Raw genomic sequence first — 20,564 nt, 5'->3', positions numbered from 1 at the left:
AGTGCGGCTCAGCGCTTCCTCCTCAGCGGCTGCGCTCCAAATCACTCCGCCCTGAACAGCGAGTGCCCTCTGGAGGGTGCGCACTCCGGCCCTGCGCAGCTCACAGAGCGCGCGAGTGAAGTGCACGAGCAGTGATTCGGGACTGAGCCGCTGTGTGTGTGATCCCAGTGCATATCGGGCATGCGCAAGTCACTCACCACTTGCAAGTGGAAGGATGGCAAGCCTAAAGACAATCATAACTACACAATGGGCAGTATTTGCATCTTACCATGAACAACATTAAGAATGACAAAGCAAAGCATTATATTCATACTTTTATACTCTTTAATGAAAAACAAAAAGGTGATACAAGGCGGAAACAATAGCAGGAAGTGAAGTCCGCGCCGTTTTTCAGCAGTCGCGTCACATGACCAACGTGGCATGAACAACGCCAGCGAATCAGGAAGGTGGCTGTCACAGTGACGTTGTCCAATGACGACGTCAGCTAGAGCTCAGCACTGCGTTTCCTCGTATCTCAATGTTTACACAGCACCGGATCAGATACGAACTGGGTTGAATACGTGGGCCCTGGCGGATTCAAGTTGTTCCGCCTGTGGAGTCGTTTCCCGGCGTTTTAATGTGAACGGACAGTGCATCCGTGACGAAAACGAGACGGATACGGTCTAATGTAAACACCACCTTAGCTTGCTCAGGAGAGCTACCCAGAGTGGACGTCGAAGACACAGAGCAGTTCCCACCCCAAACAACCATTCACACATGCATTCACACCAATGGGCAATTTAGAGTAGCCATTTAACCTAACTGTATGTCTTTGGACTGTGAGGGAAGCTCTCCCTATCATATGATGAATGAAGACGTCCTCTGAGACATGTGAAACCAGCCAACTACATCTTTTCAAACTGCTGCTCATGCTTTGTCACAGGGCAGCGTAACACACTTAAAAGAAAGTGCTATCCGCCTTCTTCCGCATACATGAACTCATTAGCTAGTGTCCTTGTGATTGACAGGAGAGGAGAGAGAACTATGCCACCAGCCCCCCACCTACCCAGAGAGCACGGTTAATTTTGCTCCCTAGATTCCTGACTGCTGTGGCATCGCTGGAATTCAAACTTTCAAAAACTTTTCTGTTGTGCCGCCATCGCATTTTCACCAACATTTCACTAAAGCCTAGGTCACAACCGGACGTACGATTTTTTGGCCGTGTGATTTTTGGCGTTTCCCAAATCGCTGCGTTTTTTTTTTTATTCATGGAGAAAGACGCGCGTTGGATGCAAGTTTGTCTTGAAACCTGAAAAAAACGTAAGCGCCCGTAGAGTTTGTTTGACATGACAAAGAACCTCTGCGGCCGGTCTGCGGCCAGTCTACAGCTCGAAAATCAGCACGCCACACGCGCGCCCTCCGTGCGTTTCTTGCGTTTTTTGCACGTAGACCGGCCGTAGGAGCGCGTACGGCCGGTTGTGACAGAGGCTTAAGAGTGTTTGTGTGCAGTGCTCTAGTAGCACACCAGTAAACTGATATCTCTGAGAAAGCAAGTATTAGCCTTCACATCCCTAAATTGGTGTCATGTGATACGAATAAAATGGATAGAAATGGGGTTGTTATAATAATAATAATAATAATAATAATAATAATAATAATGAGATAGTCAATGACGGCGTAGCTCACTCCGGCCCCGTCTAGTCCAGAAGGAATGATCTAAAGTGGACCACCTTGTGTAGTTCTACTCTCAACCAGTCCAGCTCAAATATTTGAGAGTAGAACTGCGCAAGATAGCCCACTTTAGATCACTCCTTCTGGACTAGATAGGGCTGGAGTGGGTCGAAGTTACCGTATATGCACCCTAGGTAGCCCTACCTTCATGCCAAAAAGAATCAAAAATTGGTGAAGAATTGAAGGAGAAGAAGCGATTTGTGTGAAAACTGCTTGTTAGGGCTTAATTACTCCATATCTTCATTATTAATTGCAATCATGCAAATGTGGGTAGAAGCTATACGCCCCTCAGGCAGACCTACCTTCCTGCCAAAAATAATAAAAATCGGTGAAGAATTGAAAGACAAGAAGTGATTTTAGTGAAATGTGGATGACGCCAGACGGATGACGGACAACACATGATGGCATAAGCTCATCGGCCTGTCGGCCAGACGAGCTAATAATCTCATCTCATCTCATTATCTGTAGCCGCTTTATCCTTCTACAGGGTCGCAGGCAAGCTGGAGCCTATCCCAGCTGACTACAGGCGAAAGGCGGGGTACACCCTGGACAAGTCGCCAGGTCATCACAGGGCTGACACATAGAGACAGACAACCATTCACACTCACATTCACACCTACGGTCAATTTAGAGTCATCAGTTAACCTAACCTGCATGTCTTTGGACTGTGGGGGAAACCGGAGCACCCGGAGGAAACCCACGCGGACACGGGGAGAACATGCAAACTCCACACAGAAAGGCCCTCGCCGGCCACGGGGCTCGAACCCAGGACCTTCTTGCTGTGAGGTGACAGCGCTAACCACTACACCACCGTGACGCCCGAGCTAATAATAATAATAATAATAATGGGCGGCACGGTGGTGTAGTGGTTATCGCTGTCGCCTCACAGCAAGAAGGTCCGGGTTCGAGCCCCGTGGCCGGCGAGGGCCTTTCTGTGTGGAGTTTGCATGTTCTCCCCGTGTCCGCGTGGGTTTCCTCCGGGTGCTCCGGTTTCCCCCACAGTCCAAAGACATGCAGGTTAGGTTAACTGGTGACTCTAAATTGAGCGTAGGTGTGAATGGTTGTCTGTGTCTATGTGTCAGCCCTGTGATGACCTGGCGACTTGTCCAGGGTGTACCCCGCCTTTCGCCCGTAGTCAGCTGGGATAGGCTCCAGTTCGCCTGCGACCCTGTAGGACAGGATAAAGCGGCTAGAGATAATGAGATGAGATGAATAATAATTTTAAGTAAATAACACCACAACAGTAAAAACTGAGCTCTTACCATGATGCCAGATCTCGGGGTGACCATGAAAGTAAGACCCGATGCCATGGCCAATGAAATATGGACACACACACAAGCCATTCGAATGGGCGATTTCACTGTAAACAACACACACACACACACACACACACACACACACACACACACACACACACACACACAGATGACACCACTGTAGTTCAGAGTAAGGAAACCAACAACATGACAACCAGCAATCGATTAATAACACAACTACAGGAACTCATGCTGGCTGCATGGATGCAACTTTATTGATCCATAAGAGTCATGGGGGTGACGTCTGGTTGCTATGGTCACACAGGTCAGATCACTATTGGAGGAAATTACTTTAAAAGGTGCCAATTTTCCCATAAGGTAGGAGAAAATAAAAGCATGGCAGTGAAAAAGAAAACTCGAGAGATGAATTTAGAGAAAGTAGAAGAAAAACTAAAGAATTTAGATAAACTAGAGAAAAAGAAGAAAGGAAACAGAAGTCTAAGTGCTCTTCCCCGAGGAGATGTAATGGGTTCGTGTGCGCATGTAATGATAGTGTTAGTCGTTGTACACACTCTGAACTCTGTGCTGAGAGACACAGAACAAGAGAAAGGAAGAAGTCAGGGTTAGAGGAAAAAACAGGGAAAGAGACAGACAGAGAGAGAAGACAAAAAGCATAGCTTACTCAGAGAGGCACGTCGAAACCTGCACAGAAATTTACAGAAAACACACACACACACACACAGAGCTGCCCAGATATTAAAGCACACAGGAGAAGTCTAATAAATTAATGCTGTACATATTAAATGTAATTCCCAAACAATTAATTTGGACAGACATTTTGTGGCTGACAGACAGACAGACACACACCTTGGCCAAAGAAAAGTCACACACCCTAATATTTCGTTGAACCGCCTTTAACCTTGATTATGACGTGCATTCACCATTGTTTCAACAACCTTATGCAACGTCACAACATTTCTTTCCATCCACAGTTGCACTAATTTTTCACTGAGCTCTTGTATTGACAATGGGAAAGTCAAACCACTCCATAACGTCTTCTCCAACACATCCCTAAGACTTTCAATGGAGTTAAGGTCAGGACTCTGTGGTGGCCAATTCATGTGTGAAAATGATTCCTCATGCTTCCTGAACCACTCTCACAAACTGAGCTTGATTAATCCTGGTATTGTCATCCTGGAATATGCCCATGCTACCAGGGAAGAAAAAAAAAAATCCACTGATGTGATAACCTGGCCATTCAAGTGGTCAACTGACTTCATTTTATTGCCGCATAACATTGCTGAGCTTCAACCTGACCGACTGAAGTAACCCCAGATCATAACACTGCCTCCAAAGGCTCGTACAGTGACCTCGCGTGCTTCCCTGCTTTCCCTGATGTGCCCATTGGTCTGGAATAAGGTAAATCTAGACTCATCAGACCACATGACATGTTTCCATTGCTCCAGAGTCCAATCTTTATGCTCCCCAGCAAACTGAGGCCTTTTATTTTGATTATCCTCACTGAAAAATGGTTTCCTTATGGACACACATCTGTTTAGTGCCAATTTTGTGAGTTCTTGTCGCGTTGTGAGTGTGGAAATGCTCTTATTTTCACCATTAAACATAGCCGTGAGTTCTACGGTTGGGTTTTTACACTTATTTTTAACTTCGCCAAGCATTTAAGTGATATCCAATCACAGTCAGTCAAGATTTTTTTTTTCAGAACCGCATTTGTTCTGTGAAGGTTCACCACTATTTTTCCAGGTTTTAATAATGAGTTCTTAACCCAATTCGAGTAATTTCAGCAGTTTCCTAAGTTGTTTTCTTTGCTTGATGCAGGCCAGTACTTGGGCCCTTCTGAAACACAGTAACAGCTTTTCCCTGACCATAGGATACATCTTCTGACATGGTTGTTAAAGATATGAGAAGCTACTCACTGCATCAGTTAGGGTAAGAATTGCTTTCAGCTGAAACGCATTAAACACTGCAGTAATTATCCAATCAAAGGCTCTTAATTATTTGCTTATTTAAATCCAAACACTCCATGTCCAAAATCGCTCCCTACTCACTATATAGGGCACCATATAGTGGGGACGCCATTTTGTAGTGCTGTCCAAATCCTTAAAGCGGATTATTTACACCCCCTATATAGTGCACTCAAGGTATCCCACAATACATCACGAAAAGTAGTGAACAACGATGGTCACTAACCAAAGCAATATATCCCATCATGCATTGTGGTTGCACTGAAGGAAATCAAATTAAAAGTCTCAAATTTGATTTAATAAAAAGCAGCGGCAAAGAAGAAAGTATTCAGCCTTGATTTAAAAAAACTGAAAGATGCAGGTACTTTGTGTTTATTAATGTGGGAAATATGCTCAGTATAATAGGTATTTATCACAAAAATGCATGCATGTATTTATTATTTTGAAAACCCACCAGCTGACTGATCTGGCACGTTTTAATTATGCGACATTAATGACGTAAATACCAGCATGACGGACTAGTGTCTGAAAGTGTTTTTTCATTTTACCAATGAACTCACTATATAGTCCTCTATATAGTAATTCCCTATACAGGGAGTCAACCTATACTGTATAGTGAGTGGGGAGTCAGACTCTCGTGGTTACCAGAGGACTAGCCCCCCACTGTAACCCTAGCTATATAATAGGCGAGAGGCCGAGGACTACAGAAACGGAGATCGGCAATGCCCTATCAAAGTTTCTGGATAAAACAACAATGGTAATTTTAGCAGGAGCCTTAATTCAGCCATATTTTGATTATGCATGTGACTCATGGTATAATGATGTCACAATGAATTTGAAGCATAGGCTTCAGACCTTTCAAAATAAGTTAATTAAACTTATTTTAGACCTCCCCATGAGAACCCACCTTGAATCATCCCACTTTGACAAGCTGGGATGGCTGAAGGTCGAGGATCATGTATCTCAGATGCAGCTATGTATGGTACATAGGATTGTTTATGGGGGCGTACCCAATTATTTTAGAAATTATTTTAATAGAGTAAATGAAGTTCACTGTTATTCCAATAGGGGAAGCTTAAAGGAACAGTCCACCGTACTTCCATAATGAAATATGCTCTTATCTGAATTGAGACGAGCTGCTCCGTACCTGTCCGAGCTTTGCGCGACCTCCCAGTCAGTCAGACGCAGTCAGACGCGCTGTCACTCCTGTTAGCAATGTAGCTAGGCTCAGCATGGCCAATGGTATTTTTTGGGGCTGTAGTTAGATGCGACCAAACTCTTCTGCGTTTTTCCTGTTTACATAGGTTTATATGACCAGTGACATGAAACAAGTTCAGTTACACAAATTGAAACGTAGCGATTTTCTGTGCTATGGAAAGTCCGCACTATAATGACAGGCGTACTAACACCTTCTGCGCACTTCGGCAGCGCATTGATACGGAGCTCAGATATCAGTGCGCTGCCGAAGCGCGCAGAAGGTGTTAGTACGCCTGTCATTATAGTGCGGACTTTTCATAGCATAGAAAATCGCTACGTTTCAATTTGTGTAACTGAACTTGTTTCATGTCACTGGTCATATAAACCTATGTAAACAGGAAAAACGCGGAAGAGTTTGGTCGCATCTAACTACAGCCCCAAAAAATACCATTGGCCATACTGAGCCTAGCTACATTGCTAACAGGAGTGACAGCGCGTCTGACTGCGTCTGACTGACTGGGAGGTCGCGCAAAGCTCGGACAGGTACAGAGCAGCTCGTCTCAATTCAGATAAGAGCATATTTCATTATGGAAGTACGGTGGACTGTTCCTTTAACAAATTTTGTACCACCCAGAGTTAAGACGAATTTGGGTAAAAAGTATTTTCTTTATGTTGGAACTACCCTTTGGAACAGGTTACCTGGCTCACTCAAATCAGTTAGAAGCATCAGTTTTAAACAGGACTTGAAAAAATGGCTTAGACACCAATCTTAGGCATTTGGCAATTTGTATTTGTCATGTATTATGTAACTGTAATTCTGTTTCTATGTGACGTGTGGTCTGCTGCTACTTGCCCTTGTCTCCTGCTCTATAGAGAGCATGCACGTGACATCACGAGGTCACGTGATATTTGTTTATCTGCCATCTTGGACACCATGGCCGCGCATAGAACTTAGACGAACCCGTTCTAATCATCAAGTGTGTGGGAGTAGATCTTTCGAGAATGGTTATATCTTGTTCAGCATTTGGTTGTAGAAAGCATCCTATATCAAAAAAATATAACTGGTTTTCACATGGACGTGTAATATTAATGTTCTTAATAAAATATGTATTCAAATGCATAACTTGTTTATAAAGTTCTTCCTATCAGATTGTGTAAAGTACTGAAAAAGAATATGTATTTTATTTTAGGCACACAGAGGTGCAAGAAAATATTTTTTTAATTTGTTTGAATATAGAAGCTGGACATATCTGTGACCCCTATACATTTATATCTGATATTGAATAATAATTCTGCACAGATAAAGATAGCGGTGATTTGTGATTTTTTTTTCAGACAAAAACATACATATTTACAACCCTGTCATCTGGAACTGAGTTTAGATTTCGAACATTCTTACGATAAAACGTCCTGCATAGTCTCTTTATGATAAACGTCTTAATGCCACTTACCCGTGAGGTTATCAAGTAGACATTCTTCTTCGGAACCTTCCAGAGGTATAGTTGGGATACCCATCCCGCAACAAAATATTTATAAGCTTCCAGGCTCTTGTAAGCTTTGAGGGCTTTGCCAGTGTTGTCAGGGACCAAACAGGAGAGGAGATCAAATGCGCTCAAACCACAGTTTATTAATAACAGGGGAAAAGGGAGTTGGGAGAATGTGTGTGGGTGAAGTCCAGTGGCAGGAGAACTGAGAGGCAGGGATGGCTGGTGGGGACGTCTGAGGTCTCCCTTCCAAGTACTGACCGGGCCCGACCCTGCTTAGCTTCTGAGATCTGACGGGGTCAGGCGTTGTCAGGGAGGTGTGGCTGTAGGCTGACAGTACTTGGGTTTCAGGCAGTCTTCCAGCAAGCAGACCCTCAGCAGGCAGGAGTTAGAGAGCAGGCTGGAACACAGTCACAAATCAGGTAGCAAGATAGGGGACAGAAATGCAGGGTCAGGTTACCAGGGCTGAAGAGTAGAGCTCCAGGCAGGACTGCTCACACCAGGCAGATGGAGAGGCAGGCGAGCAGCAGGGCTGAGCGAGCTGGAGATCAGACGAAGGTACAGGAGAGGCAGGCAAGAGGCAGAGTCGACAGAACGGAAGGCAGATCAAATTACCGGGGCTGGAGAGCAGACAGAGCCAGACGGAACAGGATATTTTCAGGAGTCAGAGTAGTAGGAACACAGAGGAGGTTATCAGGCTGAGAGTTGCAGACGATCTGACACAGAAGCTTGGGAGGACTGCAGTTTAAATACACACAGGGGGAAAGCAGGTGATCGGCAACAGCCAATGACAGTCACTGAAAGATAATAAGAGGAAGTGAGTGTGGGCGTGGCCGGTAATGCTGAGTGGAGATGTTACCTGAAGAGAGAAGCCCACAGGTAGGACCATGACAGAACCCCCCCCTCAAGGGACAGCTCCAGAAGTCCCTAGCCACAGATCCACCAAGACGGGCAGGAGGAGGGGGAATACCGGTGGAGGGTTAGAACTCCTCTGACCGGTCAGAGTCCAAGGCCTCAGGATCTGGTTCAGGATCGGACTCAGGGACAGTAGCGGTGGGCGCATCATCATTCCGACAAGGCCCCTTTTGTCGACCCCTCCGGTTGGCCGGCTGGTCCGGATGCAGGTGATGAAAGGTGCTGATGAGGGTACGGTCTAAGATTCTCCCAGCAGGGACCCACATCCTCTCCTCAGGACCATAGCCCTCCCAATCTGCCAGGTATTGGAGGCCCCTGCCCCTGCGTCGTGACTTCAGCAGTCGCTGGACGGAGTAGACCGGGCCACCATCGATGAGACGAGGAGGAGGAGGAGGAGGAGAAGGTGCAGCTGGGACCAGCGGGCTCTCGTGCACTGGCTTGATCTTAGAGACGTGGAAGGTGGGGTGCACTCTCATAGATTTGGGCAGTCGGAGCCAGACAGCAGACTGGCTGATGATCCTCTGGATAGGGAATGGTCCGACGAACCGAGGTGCTAGCTTACGAGACTCCACCTAGAGGGGCAGGTCCTTGGCAGATAGCCACACCTTCTAGCCCACCCGGTAGGTGGGCGCAGGCGTCCTCCGCCGGTTGGCGCCAGTAGAGTAACTGGTGACTGACTTGAGGAGTGCAGCGCGGGCTGGAGACCAGGTGCGGCGGCATCGGCGTGTATAGGTGAAGGCAGCCGGGCAGGTGACCTCTCCCTCCTGGCTGGGGAACAGGGGTGGTTGGTAGCCATACACGCAGTGGAATGGGGACAGCCCGGTGGCTGAGCTGGTGAGGGAGTTGTGAGAGTATTCCACCCACAGCAGGTGCTCGCACCAGGCCCTAGGGTTGCGTGACGCCATGCACCGAAGTGCCTTCTCCAACTCCTGGTTAGTCCGTTCTGACTGGCTGTTGGACTGGGGTCAGAATCCGGAGGTGAGGCTGGCGGTGGCCCCGAGTAGGTGACAGAACTCCTTCCAAAAAGAGGAGGCGAATTGCGGCCCGAAACGATGTCCTTGGGCAGCCCATGGATGCGGAAGACATGTTGCAAGACGATCTGGGCAGTCTCCTTGGCTGACGGTAGTTTAGGGAGGGGAACAAAGTGTGCCATCTTGCTAAAGCGGTCCAAGATGGTGAGTATGACCGTCATCCTGTTAGAAGGGGGTAGACCCGTAACAAAATCCAGGGAAATGTGGGACCAGGGTTGCACTAGCACGGGCAGAGGCTGGAGCAAACCGGCAGGAGGCTAGCTGGAGGACTTATTTTGATTACAGGTAGGGCAGGCTCGGACGAAGTCTCGCACATCCCTGCTCATAGTAGGCCACCAGAACTGTTGGGCGAGCAGGTGGTAGGTGCGAGTGGAACCAGGGTGGCAGGCTAGACGGGAGTCGTGTCCCCATTGTATAACCTGGGATCGCAGGTCTTCAGGAACGAAGAGGCGACTTGCGGGGCATGCACTGGGGCTGGGTTGGTCACGGAGGGCTTCCCGCACTCGTTCTTTGATGTCCCGGGTCAGAGCAGCAACGATACAGGGGTCAGGTAGGATGGGAGCCGGATCCTTGGAGGGGGCATCATCCTTCTGGAACTGGCGGGAGAGTGCGTCAGGCTTGGTGTTGCGAGATCCGGGCCGGTATGAAAGGGTGAAATTGAATCGGGTGAAAAAGAGAGCCCAGTGGGCCTGTCTGGGGTTGAGTCGTTTGGCGGTGCGGATGTATTCTAGATTCTTATGGTCTGTCCAGACCAGGAATGGGACTACGCATCCCTCCAGCCAGTGACGCCATTCCTCCAGGGCGAGCTTGACCGCCAGCAGTTCCCGATTGCCTACGTCGTAATTGCGTTCGGCCGGCGATAGCCGGCGGGAGAAGAACGCACAGGGATGGAGCTTGTTGTCATCCGCAGACCTCTGTGAGAGCACTGCCCCGACTCCCACGTCCGAGGCGTCCACCTCAACGATGAATTACCGCTCCTCATCAGGCAGCCGGAAGACGGGAGCAGTGGTGAACTGAGCCTTGAGGGTGGCAAAGGCTTCGTTGGCAGCCGGAGTCCAGGTGAAGGGCTGTTTGGTGCTGGTCAAGGCGGTGAGGGGTGACGCAATGGTGCTGTAATTACGAATGAACTTCCTGTAGAAATTTGCAAAGCCCAGGAACTGCTGAAGCTGCTTCCTGCTCTCTGGTACTGGCCATGAAGTAACTGCAGAGACTTTGGCAGGGTCCATCTGGATGCTCCCTTCTGCCACGATGTACCCCAGGAACCCCACAGACTTGGCATGAAACTCACACTTCTCTGCCTTGACGAAGAGACAGTTTTCCAGGAGGCGACAGAGCACTTGCTGGACATGCTGGGTGTGTTCGGACAGGGTTTTAGAGAAGATCAGGATGTCGTCGAGGTAAACGAACACGAACTTGTTCAACATATCTCGCAGGACATCATTCACCAGAGCCTGGAATACCGCTGGCGCGTTGGTAAGGCCAAACGGCATCACCCGGTATTCATAGTGACCGGTGGGGGTGTTGAACGCGGTCTTCCACTCGTCTCCCTCCCTTATCCGAACCAGGTGGTAGGCATTCCGGAGATCGAGTTTGGTGAAGACCGTGGCTCCCTGGAGCAGCTCGAAGGCGGAGGTAAGCAGTGGGAGAGGGTATCAGTTTTTGATGGTGATGTCGTTGAGACCCCTGTAATCGATGCAGGGGCACAGGGATCCATCCTTCTTTTCCACGAAGAAGAACCCAGCGCCGGCAGGAGAAGAGGATGGACGGCTAAGGCTGGCAGCCAGAGAGTCACTGATGTAGGCCTCCATCACCTTCCTTTCTGGGGCGGACAGAAAGTAGAGACGACCCTTGGGTGGTGCAGTGCCTGGGAGGAGATCAATGGTGCAGTCGTAGGGCCGGTGAGGAGGCAAGGAAGTGGCCTTGGTTTTACTGAATACCTCCTGAAGGCTGTGATAACATTAGTGAGGTCGGGGGCAGAGCTGGCAGGTGGAGTACAGGTGTTTAGGATGGCGGCTCGTAAGCAGGTCCGGTGGCAGTCCTTGCTCCATTCTCTTATCTCTCCAGTGGCCCAGTCGAGGTGAGGACTGTGCTGGCGGAGCCATGGATAGCCCAGGATGAGGGGTTGGCCGGGGGAACGGAGCAGGTGAAATTGGATGGTTTCGTGGTGGTCGCCTGACAGTCATCGGAACAGGGGCAGTGAGGCGGGTGACGGTGCCAAGGAGGTGGCCATCCAGTGCCCTGGCTGGCATGGGAGAGGATAAGAGATGGCTCTGCAGACCCAACTGGCGCGCAAGCTCGGTGTCCATGATGTTAGCCTCAGTGCCAGAGTCAATCAGGGTGGCCAGGGTGTGGGTGGAATCCAACAGACGAAGACAAACTTGGAGCATAGGTTTCTGGCTGGTGGAGGACTGGATGGTCATTGAGCCCAGCCGGGCCCCTCCTGTGTCCGGTGAGCTCGTCGCTTTTACTGGGCAAGAGGCAGCATGGTGACTGTCACCCCCACAGTACAGGCACAGATTGGAGGTGAGCCGACGCTGGCGCTCTGCCGGGCTGAGGGAAGCACGGCCAATCTCCATGGGTTCTGACTGGTCCAGAAGGCTCGGCGGAGAAGCAGCAGGAGACGTAGAAGGGGCTGGGTTACTCCGTGCGCTGGTGACTGACTGAGTCTGGCGGGCCCTCTCTTGTCGACGGGTCCAGACCCGGCGGTCAATGCAGACGGCCAGGGCAATGGCCTCATCGAGTGTCGATGGTTGTTCGTGCAAGACCAAATTGTCCTTCATGTAGTCGGCCAGGCTGTGCAGAAAAGCGTCCACCAGCGCCTGCGTGTTCCACTTGCTGCGCCGGGCCAAGGTCCGGAAATCGATCGAGTAGTCAGCCACTGTTTGTCCGCCTTGGCGAATACTCATCAGTCCTCCGGATGCCTCTACTGACGACGAGCCCAGGTCGAAGACCTTGGTCATCTCTGCTGCAAGCAGGGAGAAGGAGGCACACGCCGGTGTCCGGCGTTCATACTCTGCAGTCCCCCACAGGCGGGTGCGGCCAGTCAGACGAGTGATGACGAAGGCCACCTTCGCTGCCTCCGACGCGAAGATTCTGGGCTGCAGGTCGAACAGCAACCGGCAGCTGGTCAGGAAAGCACGGACTTGGGAGGGATCACCGTCAAAACGCTCCGGACTACCGACCTTGGGTTCCGGGGCATCAAGTGTAGCAGGAGCACCTTCTGGAGCTAAAACGTCAGCGGCGGGTATGACAGGGGCTGATGCAACGAGGGGCTGCGGTGGTTGACTCGGAGGAGCAGGGGGTGCTAGGGCGGTGAGCAGCTGGAGTGCTTGGTCCAGTCGTCGTTGCTGTTGCTGGAGCTGCTGCTGATGACCAAACTGGATCAGGGCTGTAATGTCGGCAGACATCCGACTGACCTCCCCTTCGGTGCGTTGCAGCCAGTCTAGGCCAGAGGGTTCGGGCGCTGACTCCATGTAGTGGTCAGATCATTCTGTCAGGGACCAAACAGGAGAGGAGATCAAATGCGCTCAAACCACAGTTTATTAATAACAGGGGAAAAGGGAGTTGGGAGAATGTGTGTGGGTGAAGTCCAGTGGCAGGAGAACTGAGAGATGACGTCTGAGGTCTCCCATCCAAGTACTGACCGGGCCCGACCCTACTTAGCTTCTGAGATCTGACGGGGTCAGGCGTTGTCAGGGAGGTGTGGCTGTAGGCTGACAGTACTTGGGTTTCAGGCAGTCTCCCAGCAAGCAGACCCTCAGCAGGCAGGAGTTAGAGAGTAGGCTCGAACACAGAGTCACAAATCAGGTAGCAAGATAGGGGACAGAAATGCAGGGTCAGGTTACCAGGGCTGAAGAGTAGGGCTCCAGGCAGGACTGCTCACACCAGGCAGATGGAGAGGCAGGCGAGCAGCAGGGCTGAGCGAGCTGGAGATCAGGCGAAAGTACAGGAGAGGCAGGCAAGAGGCAGAGTCGACAGAACGGAAGGCAGATCAGGTTACCGGGGCTGGAGAGCAGACAGAGTCAGACGGAACAGGATATTTTCAGGAGTCAGAGTAGTAGGAACACAGAGCAGGTTATCAGGCTGAGAGTTGCAGACGATCTGACACAGAAGCTTGGGAGGACTGCAGCTTAAATACACACAGGGGGAAAGCAGGTGATCGGCAACAGCCAATGACAGTCACTGAAAGATAATAAGAGGAAGTGAGTGTGGGCGTGGCCGATAATGCTGAGTGGAGATGTTACCTGAAGAGAGAAGCCCACAGGTAGGACCATGACAAGTGTAACACGATTCACGATTAACAAGAAAATTGTAAATGTCGTGGTAGGCCAGATCGGGCAAATCGCCGGCACCGCAGCTCCGAATTTCCCTGAACAAGGATTGCGGCAAGTTGTACGGATCTGCAATCCCCAACCTGGAACACTTTTCCACATAACGCTGCCTCACATCACCTTCAAGATGCTGAACAAACTTAGACAAGTTATCGCGTGATGTAGATGGGGTATTTTCCGAATTTTCTTGGGGATTACTCCCTGGATCCATTACGCTCGCGCAAGGTAAACAATCCTGAAGCCGTCCAAAATGGAGGAGTAAACACGGACGGGTCACGTGACTGCACATCCCCTATAGGGACCACAATGGAAATAAGCCTGTGGGCTTTATTGTGTTATCCCTGACTATTTATTTATGTATAATTTATGATGGAGTTTGCTGTTTCATATTTTTATATTAAGAATGATTGATTGATTGATTGATTGATTGATTGATTGATTGATTGATAAAATCAATCAATCACTTGGCGTGGGAAGGACTTTGATATAGGGAGTAGTGAATAAATGAGCGATTTCGGACACGGACTGACTTTTTTTTTTAGCCAGGCAGTGTAGACAGATGGATGGGTGGATGGATGGAAAAATAGATTGATTCATGGAAAAACAAAGTATATGCTTGTATAATTGGTTTGTCTTCACCAACTTCCATAAAGAAATAACCTCAGGTAACAACAAAAAACAATAGATTTCAACATGTAGTAATTTTTCTGCAAAAAGTAAACCAACATTCAGAGACAGGTGGGGAAAAATAAGTACACCCTTCTTACATAATCATAGAGAGAGTAATTAGCAGCCAGATGTTACCAAAGAAATGCACAAGATTAGTTAATCAAGAAGAAGTGTGACTATGTCTATAAAAACAAAACTTTTGGCAGTTTGGTGTTCTGGAGCACTCAGATGTGTGTTTACATCATGCCAAGAAGGAAGGACATCAGTCATGACCTCAGAGAAGCAAATGTTGCTACTCATCAATCTGAGAAGGGTTATAAGCAAGGGCGGCTGGTGCATAAGGGCGATGCACTGCCAAAACGAAAAAAAAAAAAGTATTTTTTCTTTTTTTAAAACAAACTTTCACCAGTGCTACTCGAGGCCGTTTTAATCTGTCTCTGGGTATCATTGTCCAATCAGGGTGGTCTTGCTTCTAGAGTACCGCCCCTTTTGGGGCGATTTCAGTCACGCTGAAAATCGCCCAAGAGTTCACTGATAGAGTCCCATGTTAATATATTTTTTTTTCTCCTGACTGACACTTCAATGCAATCTCTATGGGTTCCGGGGGGGCTTGCCCTAACGTGCTTACGTCACTGCGAAGCGCGGCAAAGTTGCGTTCGATCCGCTCAGTTTCTGAGGTGAGATGGATGCGGAAAGCAATTCAGTGCAGTCCTTAAAAGAAGTTCCATTTAGTCAGCAATCAAATCGAGCTAAATTGGCAACAATACAAGCTGGACCCCTTCAACCAAATCTAAACATAAAACAAATTTCGACAAGGGGGGGGGAATCATATACTCAAGGTTTTACTTCAACATGGTCCCAGCGCAAATCCTGGCGAGCTGGCTGCGAGGATGCCTCAGCGGTTTTCTGCTCCCCCTGCTTACTTTCCCACCCTGGAGGTGGCTCCACGGACAACACACGGACGGTCACTGGAGTTTCAGACATGCATCATTTGTCGGAGAAAATAAAAAAACATGAGTCATCAAAGATTCACATGGGCAGCTGCCTGAAATTTTCGGCTTTTGGGAGACTGAACATCGCTACACAACTGGATTAGGGCTACAGGCTAGCAGTTCACCGCCACAACGATGAGGTGAGCAAGAACAGGCACATATTAAACCGGCTCATCCAATGCGTGAAATTTTGTGGAGTGTTCGAGTTAGCTCTACAAGGCAAAGACGAAACTGAGGGTTTCGTTAAGTTAAGGATGAGGGTTTGGTTGACTTCGTGACTCTCTCTCTCTCACACACACACACACACACAGCCACAGAATCCGTTCACTTTTGATGTTTTCAATGTGCATTTTTATATTTGCCACACTTTGCTCTGAGAGTTAGCACTTTGGCAATATCCTTGGTAAATACCAGTAACTGCAAGATCTAAAGATCCACTCATCTATTTATTCAACTGCTATTGTTATGTTAGCCAACTATTTACAATGTTTTGTTACAGTAAGTGCACTTTCCTGTTTGTCCTTAAGTTGTACAGTCTGTAAAATTCTTGCTGGTCATGGAGTTTGAAGTACAAAATCTATTTACAGAACATTCTGTAGAACAGTTGACTTGCTACCTAGGTCAATTTACTTCAGTCCTGTGGACATTTATGGTCCGTGTAGACATAACGTGGGAAAATTGCCCCCCCTGAAAAAAAATTCAGGAGCCGCCACTGGTTATAAGGCCATCTCCAACAATTTGCAATTCATCTTTGTACAATGAGAAGTATTGTTTACGAATGGGGTGGGGCAGGCAGGCAGACAGACAGACAGACAGGCAGACAGACTTTACTGATCCCTGAGGGGAAAATGTGCAAACTACCTCAAGTCACAGTTATTATCATTTTTGATTAACTTCAAAAGAGAGAGAAAAACTGCAAGTGATAACATGAACTAACTTATTTTGCGGACATTGCACAATAGTGAATGTAACTATAAACATAAATCTTTAGCTCTAAATAAAAATTGGACAATATTTGAAATTTAATTGTATTATCTTGATAGAGACATCATGTAGTGGCTTGAAAGACACATCTACATCATTTTTATAGAGGATAAGCAATGTCGTCAAGGCCATTAAAGGGGAAGTGAAGTCATTTTTAAACTTGCTTTATTTCTTAATTAACGTGTTATTCATTTACATTTTCGGTTTTAGTAACCTTATATCATGACTCGTATTGGCATATTATATTACACTTATCAGCCTTTTTGGTTTTTAGCCATGTTGAATATAGTTCATATGGTCCACGGCAGGCATCGCTTATCCATGCGATCTTCACGAGACTTGTGCGAGACTTCAAACGTGAAGTGTCAGAGCCGCCATTTTGAAAACTGTTTACACAGCGGCCAGATCGCCGTATCATTCCAATTTAGATTAATTTTGAGATTTGCCAGCTTCATCAGTGATGGAGTGTCGGTCCTGTACGCTGTGGCGTGTGCACCTGAAGGCGCGCCTCGGGCTGCGCACGTGCCGAGTGGACTCCAGCACGCGCGCCGTGAACAAGGCGCACCTGAGCTTAATTAAGGAACTATGTGTTTGCCTATTTAAGGACTGTGCTGATGCATTTGCGTTACGAAGTATTACGATACGCATGTACGCATTACCGAGCCTTTCTACCCATTGTCTTAATTTCCTGTTTCATGATCCTTGTGCCTGTTTCTCGTTCTTGTCCTCGCTTAGCCTTTGATGTATTGTTTGCGCCTCGACTGACCCTTTAGCCTGTATTCTCGTTTTTGATCTAGCCTGCCGTTTTGGATTGTTTGCCTGTGTATATATTGTCTCACTGTATATATGTTCTGCTCTTTATTAAACTGTATACTTCTGCACATACATCCGCCTCCCTCGCGTACGTGACATGGAGATTATTCCGTACAACTTTGAACCAACGTGGAGTAGAGAAGAGTTGGAAAGACAACAGGATAAGGACGAGTCCGTCGCACTGGTGTTTACGTCATTATTGTCGCACAATTAAAACGTGCCAGATCAGGCAGCTGGTGGGTTTTCAAAATAATAAATACATGCATGTATTTTTGTGATAAATACATATTATACTGAGCGCATTTCCCACACAATCCTCACTAAGGTTTCGGACAGCACTACAAAATGGCATCCTCACTATATGGTGCCCTATATAGTGAGTCGGGAGCGATTTCGGACACAGGGAAAACTTATGGCTTGATTACGTCAGCATTCGAAAGAGGGCGCGCGTCTTTTGACGACGTTGGCAGATGTTGGTCACTTTGATTTCCGCTGTACGTTTTACTTCCATCCTATGATGTCTCGCACAGGTCTCAGCGAATCTCGTTTACGGCCATTTTGACACTTTGACATATGGACTGATATATTACAGAGCATATTTCAAACACTCATAACTTGCTATAGCAGTGACAAAATAGCTGTCAGAAATGCATTCCTATATTTTATAAAATGAGATAAATAGAATTTTGATAATAAAAAATTTGCCTTCAGTTCCCCTTTAAGAGCAAATTCCTTACTTTACATATATTAAAATAATAAGCCACTTGAGTTTTACAGTAATTTATCATGCGTAAAGGTGTTCTTAGGCATGACATAAAGCAGCATGGACACATGATTAAAAAAATGTATCACCGTAATGCACACACTGGAGTACTTTTATTAAATCAACAATATGACAAAATCTAGTGTTCGATAAATAATTCTTAATAAAATTCACTATCAACATTTCTTCCATCATTCAATCTTACAGTAAGCTTTGGTTGCTAAGCAACACAGAAAGCAAAGATTAGACTATTCTACAGACAGACGAGTGGCTTATTGGTTGAAATTCTGGTGCATTAATAAAGAATTCAAATATTTTAATACGGTAATCGCTGTGCTTCAGACGACTTTGAACATGGCTCAGAGTCCACTTTATAAATATACATGCAGTATATTTAACAGTTATTCCACAAAATCGAGTCGTACATGAGCTGATAGCCATCGAGGCGCTGTTTTGAGAAACAGAGCATTTTTATTTTTTGCAAATTCAATAAATAAAAACTTTACACAAAGTGTCTGAAAAAAATCATTTCCGTTCAGAATACACACAAACGGGTGAAATGATAGTAGAAATTTGTGAAAAATACTATAATAATAATTCTTGAAAAAGAATTTTAAAAAAAAAAGATACGCTCTTGCCAGCAAATACTTTTATTCCATATTTTGTTGCGCTTTTTTTTGTATATTTTGGGGTTTTGTTTTCAAGTAGAGTTTTTATTTCGTCCTCGGTTGGTTTAGCAACACGCTCTGCCATTTTGTTTTTCCCTACTCACGGTATATGAGCTGATAGCCTAGTAGTAGAGTAGCCAATCAGAGCGTGCGATTGCTCATATCCAATGAATGTGGATCGAATAAAAATATACACATTAATGTTAATACAAATGCAAAAGGCTATACAAATAGACCAAACATAAAATGTATGTGATAAGTTCCATGGTTTTCTGTACAAATTTGAGAAATCTGGCAACCTTAAAAAATAGTTTAGAGAAAAGATCCAATAAACGTACTGGAAAAAGTACTGAATTGATGATAAGATCTGAAAGTAAAATAGGAACATTACCCATTTACCAAGTCTTATCAGAAATAAAAGTCTAATAAAAATATGACGGTACGCATTTAGCTAATGAACCAAATATTTAATTTTTAGTTGATTATTTTTATGAGTTAATTATTTAGTGGAGATCATAAAGGGGGTCGGTTTATTCTGTACATTAAAAAGGGGTTGTGAGAACTCCTGCTGTAATCAGTGTGACCAGGCAGATGCTGTTATAGTTGTGTCTTTTGTGCAATGCTATAGAAAGAGGCTTTTGTGTGTCGTCCCTTTCTGCATGTCCTCCTTCTCCCCGTGGCTGTGAGTGTGTCTCGGCAGGGAGCTGGACTCTGCCTGGCAGACACTGCATTTCTTCAAGACAGCAAGAGCTAGCCTGTAATTTACATCTCATACACACACTTGCGCACACACTCATGCACACGCACACACACACACACACACACACGCACACACATGTACGCACAGCGAGACCAGCTAACCTGTAATTTACACTCCATTGCAGGGAGAGAACCCCGGTGTACTCTGGGTAATTGTTCGTTTCGTGCAAGCCCAGAAATACATTAACTCTATGTAGTGCTCTTCGGAACACTGCGACAGGAAATGGAGGGTTCAGAGCCGCGACCCATCGTGTCCTCCCCTTTTCCTTCTTTCTCTCTCTTTCTGTCTTTCACTTTTATGTTGAGATGATGTTCTTATAGGCAGGTTTTAGAGGTGTGTGTAGGCTGAATCCTTACACTCAGACAAAGGCTAGTGAGCACTGGAGAGTCCTTGATTTAATTATAGCCGATTGTAGATAGATAGATAGATAGATAGATAGATAGATAGATAGATAGATAGATAGATAGATAGATAGATAGATAGATAGATAGATAGATAGATAGATTTCTTTTAGGTTAATCTGTGATGAAGGTGGATCTGTAAATGATGTATTTTCACGCACGTTCTCTCCTCTTTCATTTCTCCACTCATCTCTTCCTCTTTTCCTTTTAATTTTGACTTCCTATATTGTCTTGTCTCTCTACCTCTTTCTCTCCTTGTTGTCTTCTCATCCTTTCCTCTTTTTCTCTTCGCTCCCTCCCTTCTCTGGCCCTCCGTCCTCCTCCCTCTCATTACTTTTCCTCTTTTCGTCTTTCCTCTTACTCTCACTTTTCCTTTCTCATCAACTCCGGCTTTCTGCTCTCATTCTTTTCTCCCTTCTCCTTGTCTTTCACTTATGCCTTTCCTCATGTTTTTGCCATGCCATTCTGTCGTCTCTCCTCTTCCCTCCCTCTCTACTTTTTCTTGTCACTCTGTCCTCTGTTCCTCTCTCCTTTCTTCTCTTCTCTTTACTTCACCCTCCTTCTTTGCTTTGTGTCTCATCCCTTCCTTCCTTTCTATTCTCTTC

At 46.6% G+C, this 20,564-nt stretch overlaps 1 protein-coding gene across 2 annotated transcripts in view; it reads right to left on the bottom strand.

Annotated features, from left to right (window-relative positions):
• Positions 1-20,564, bottom strand: part of metap1d (methionyl aminopeptidase type 1D (mitochondrial)) — a 49,429-nt gene that overhangs the window by 10,142 nt on the left and 18,723 nt on the right. For both annotated transcript variants that reach the window (XM_060899542.1, XM_060899543.1), the window contains one exon: positions 2,973-3,070. In XM_060899542.1, the coding sequence (XP_060755525.1) occupies positions 2,973-3,070 (98 nt within the window). The remainder of the gene's footprint in view (positions 1-2,972; positions 3,071-20,564) is intronic.

The sequence above is a fragment of the Neoarius graeffei genome, chromosome 18, assembly GCF_027579695.1.
Source record: "Neoarius graeffei isolate fNeoGra1 chromosome 18, fNeoGra1.pri, whole genome shotgun sequence".
Taxonomy (NCBI): Eukaryota; Metazoa; Chordata; class Actinopteri; order Siluriformes; family Ariidae; genus Neoarius; species Neoarius graeffei.
Note: the sequence above shows the minus strand (reverse complement) of the source record. Positions and strands in the feature narration are given on the sequence as shown.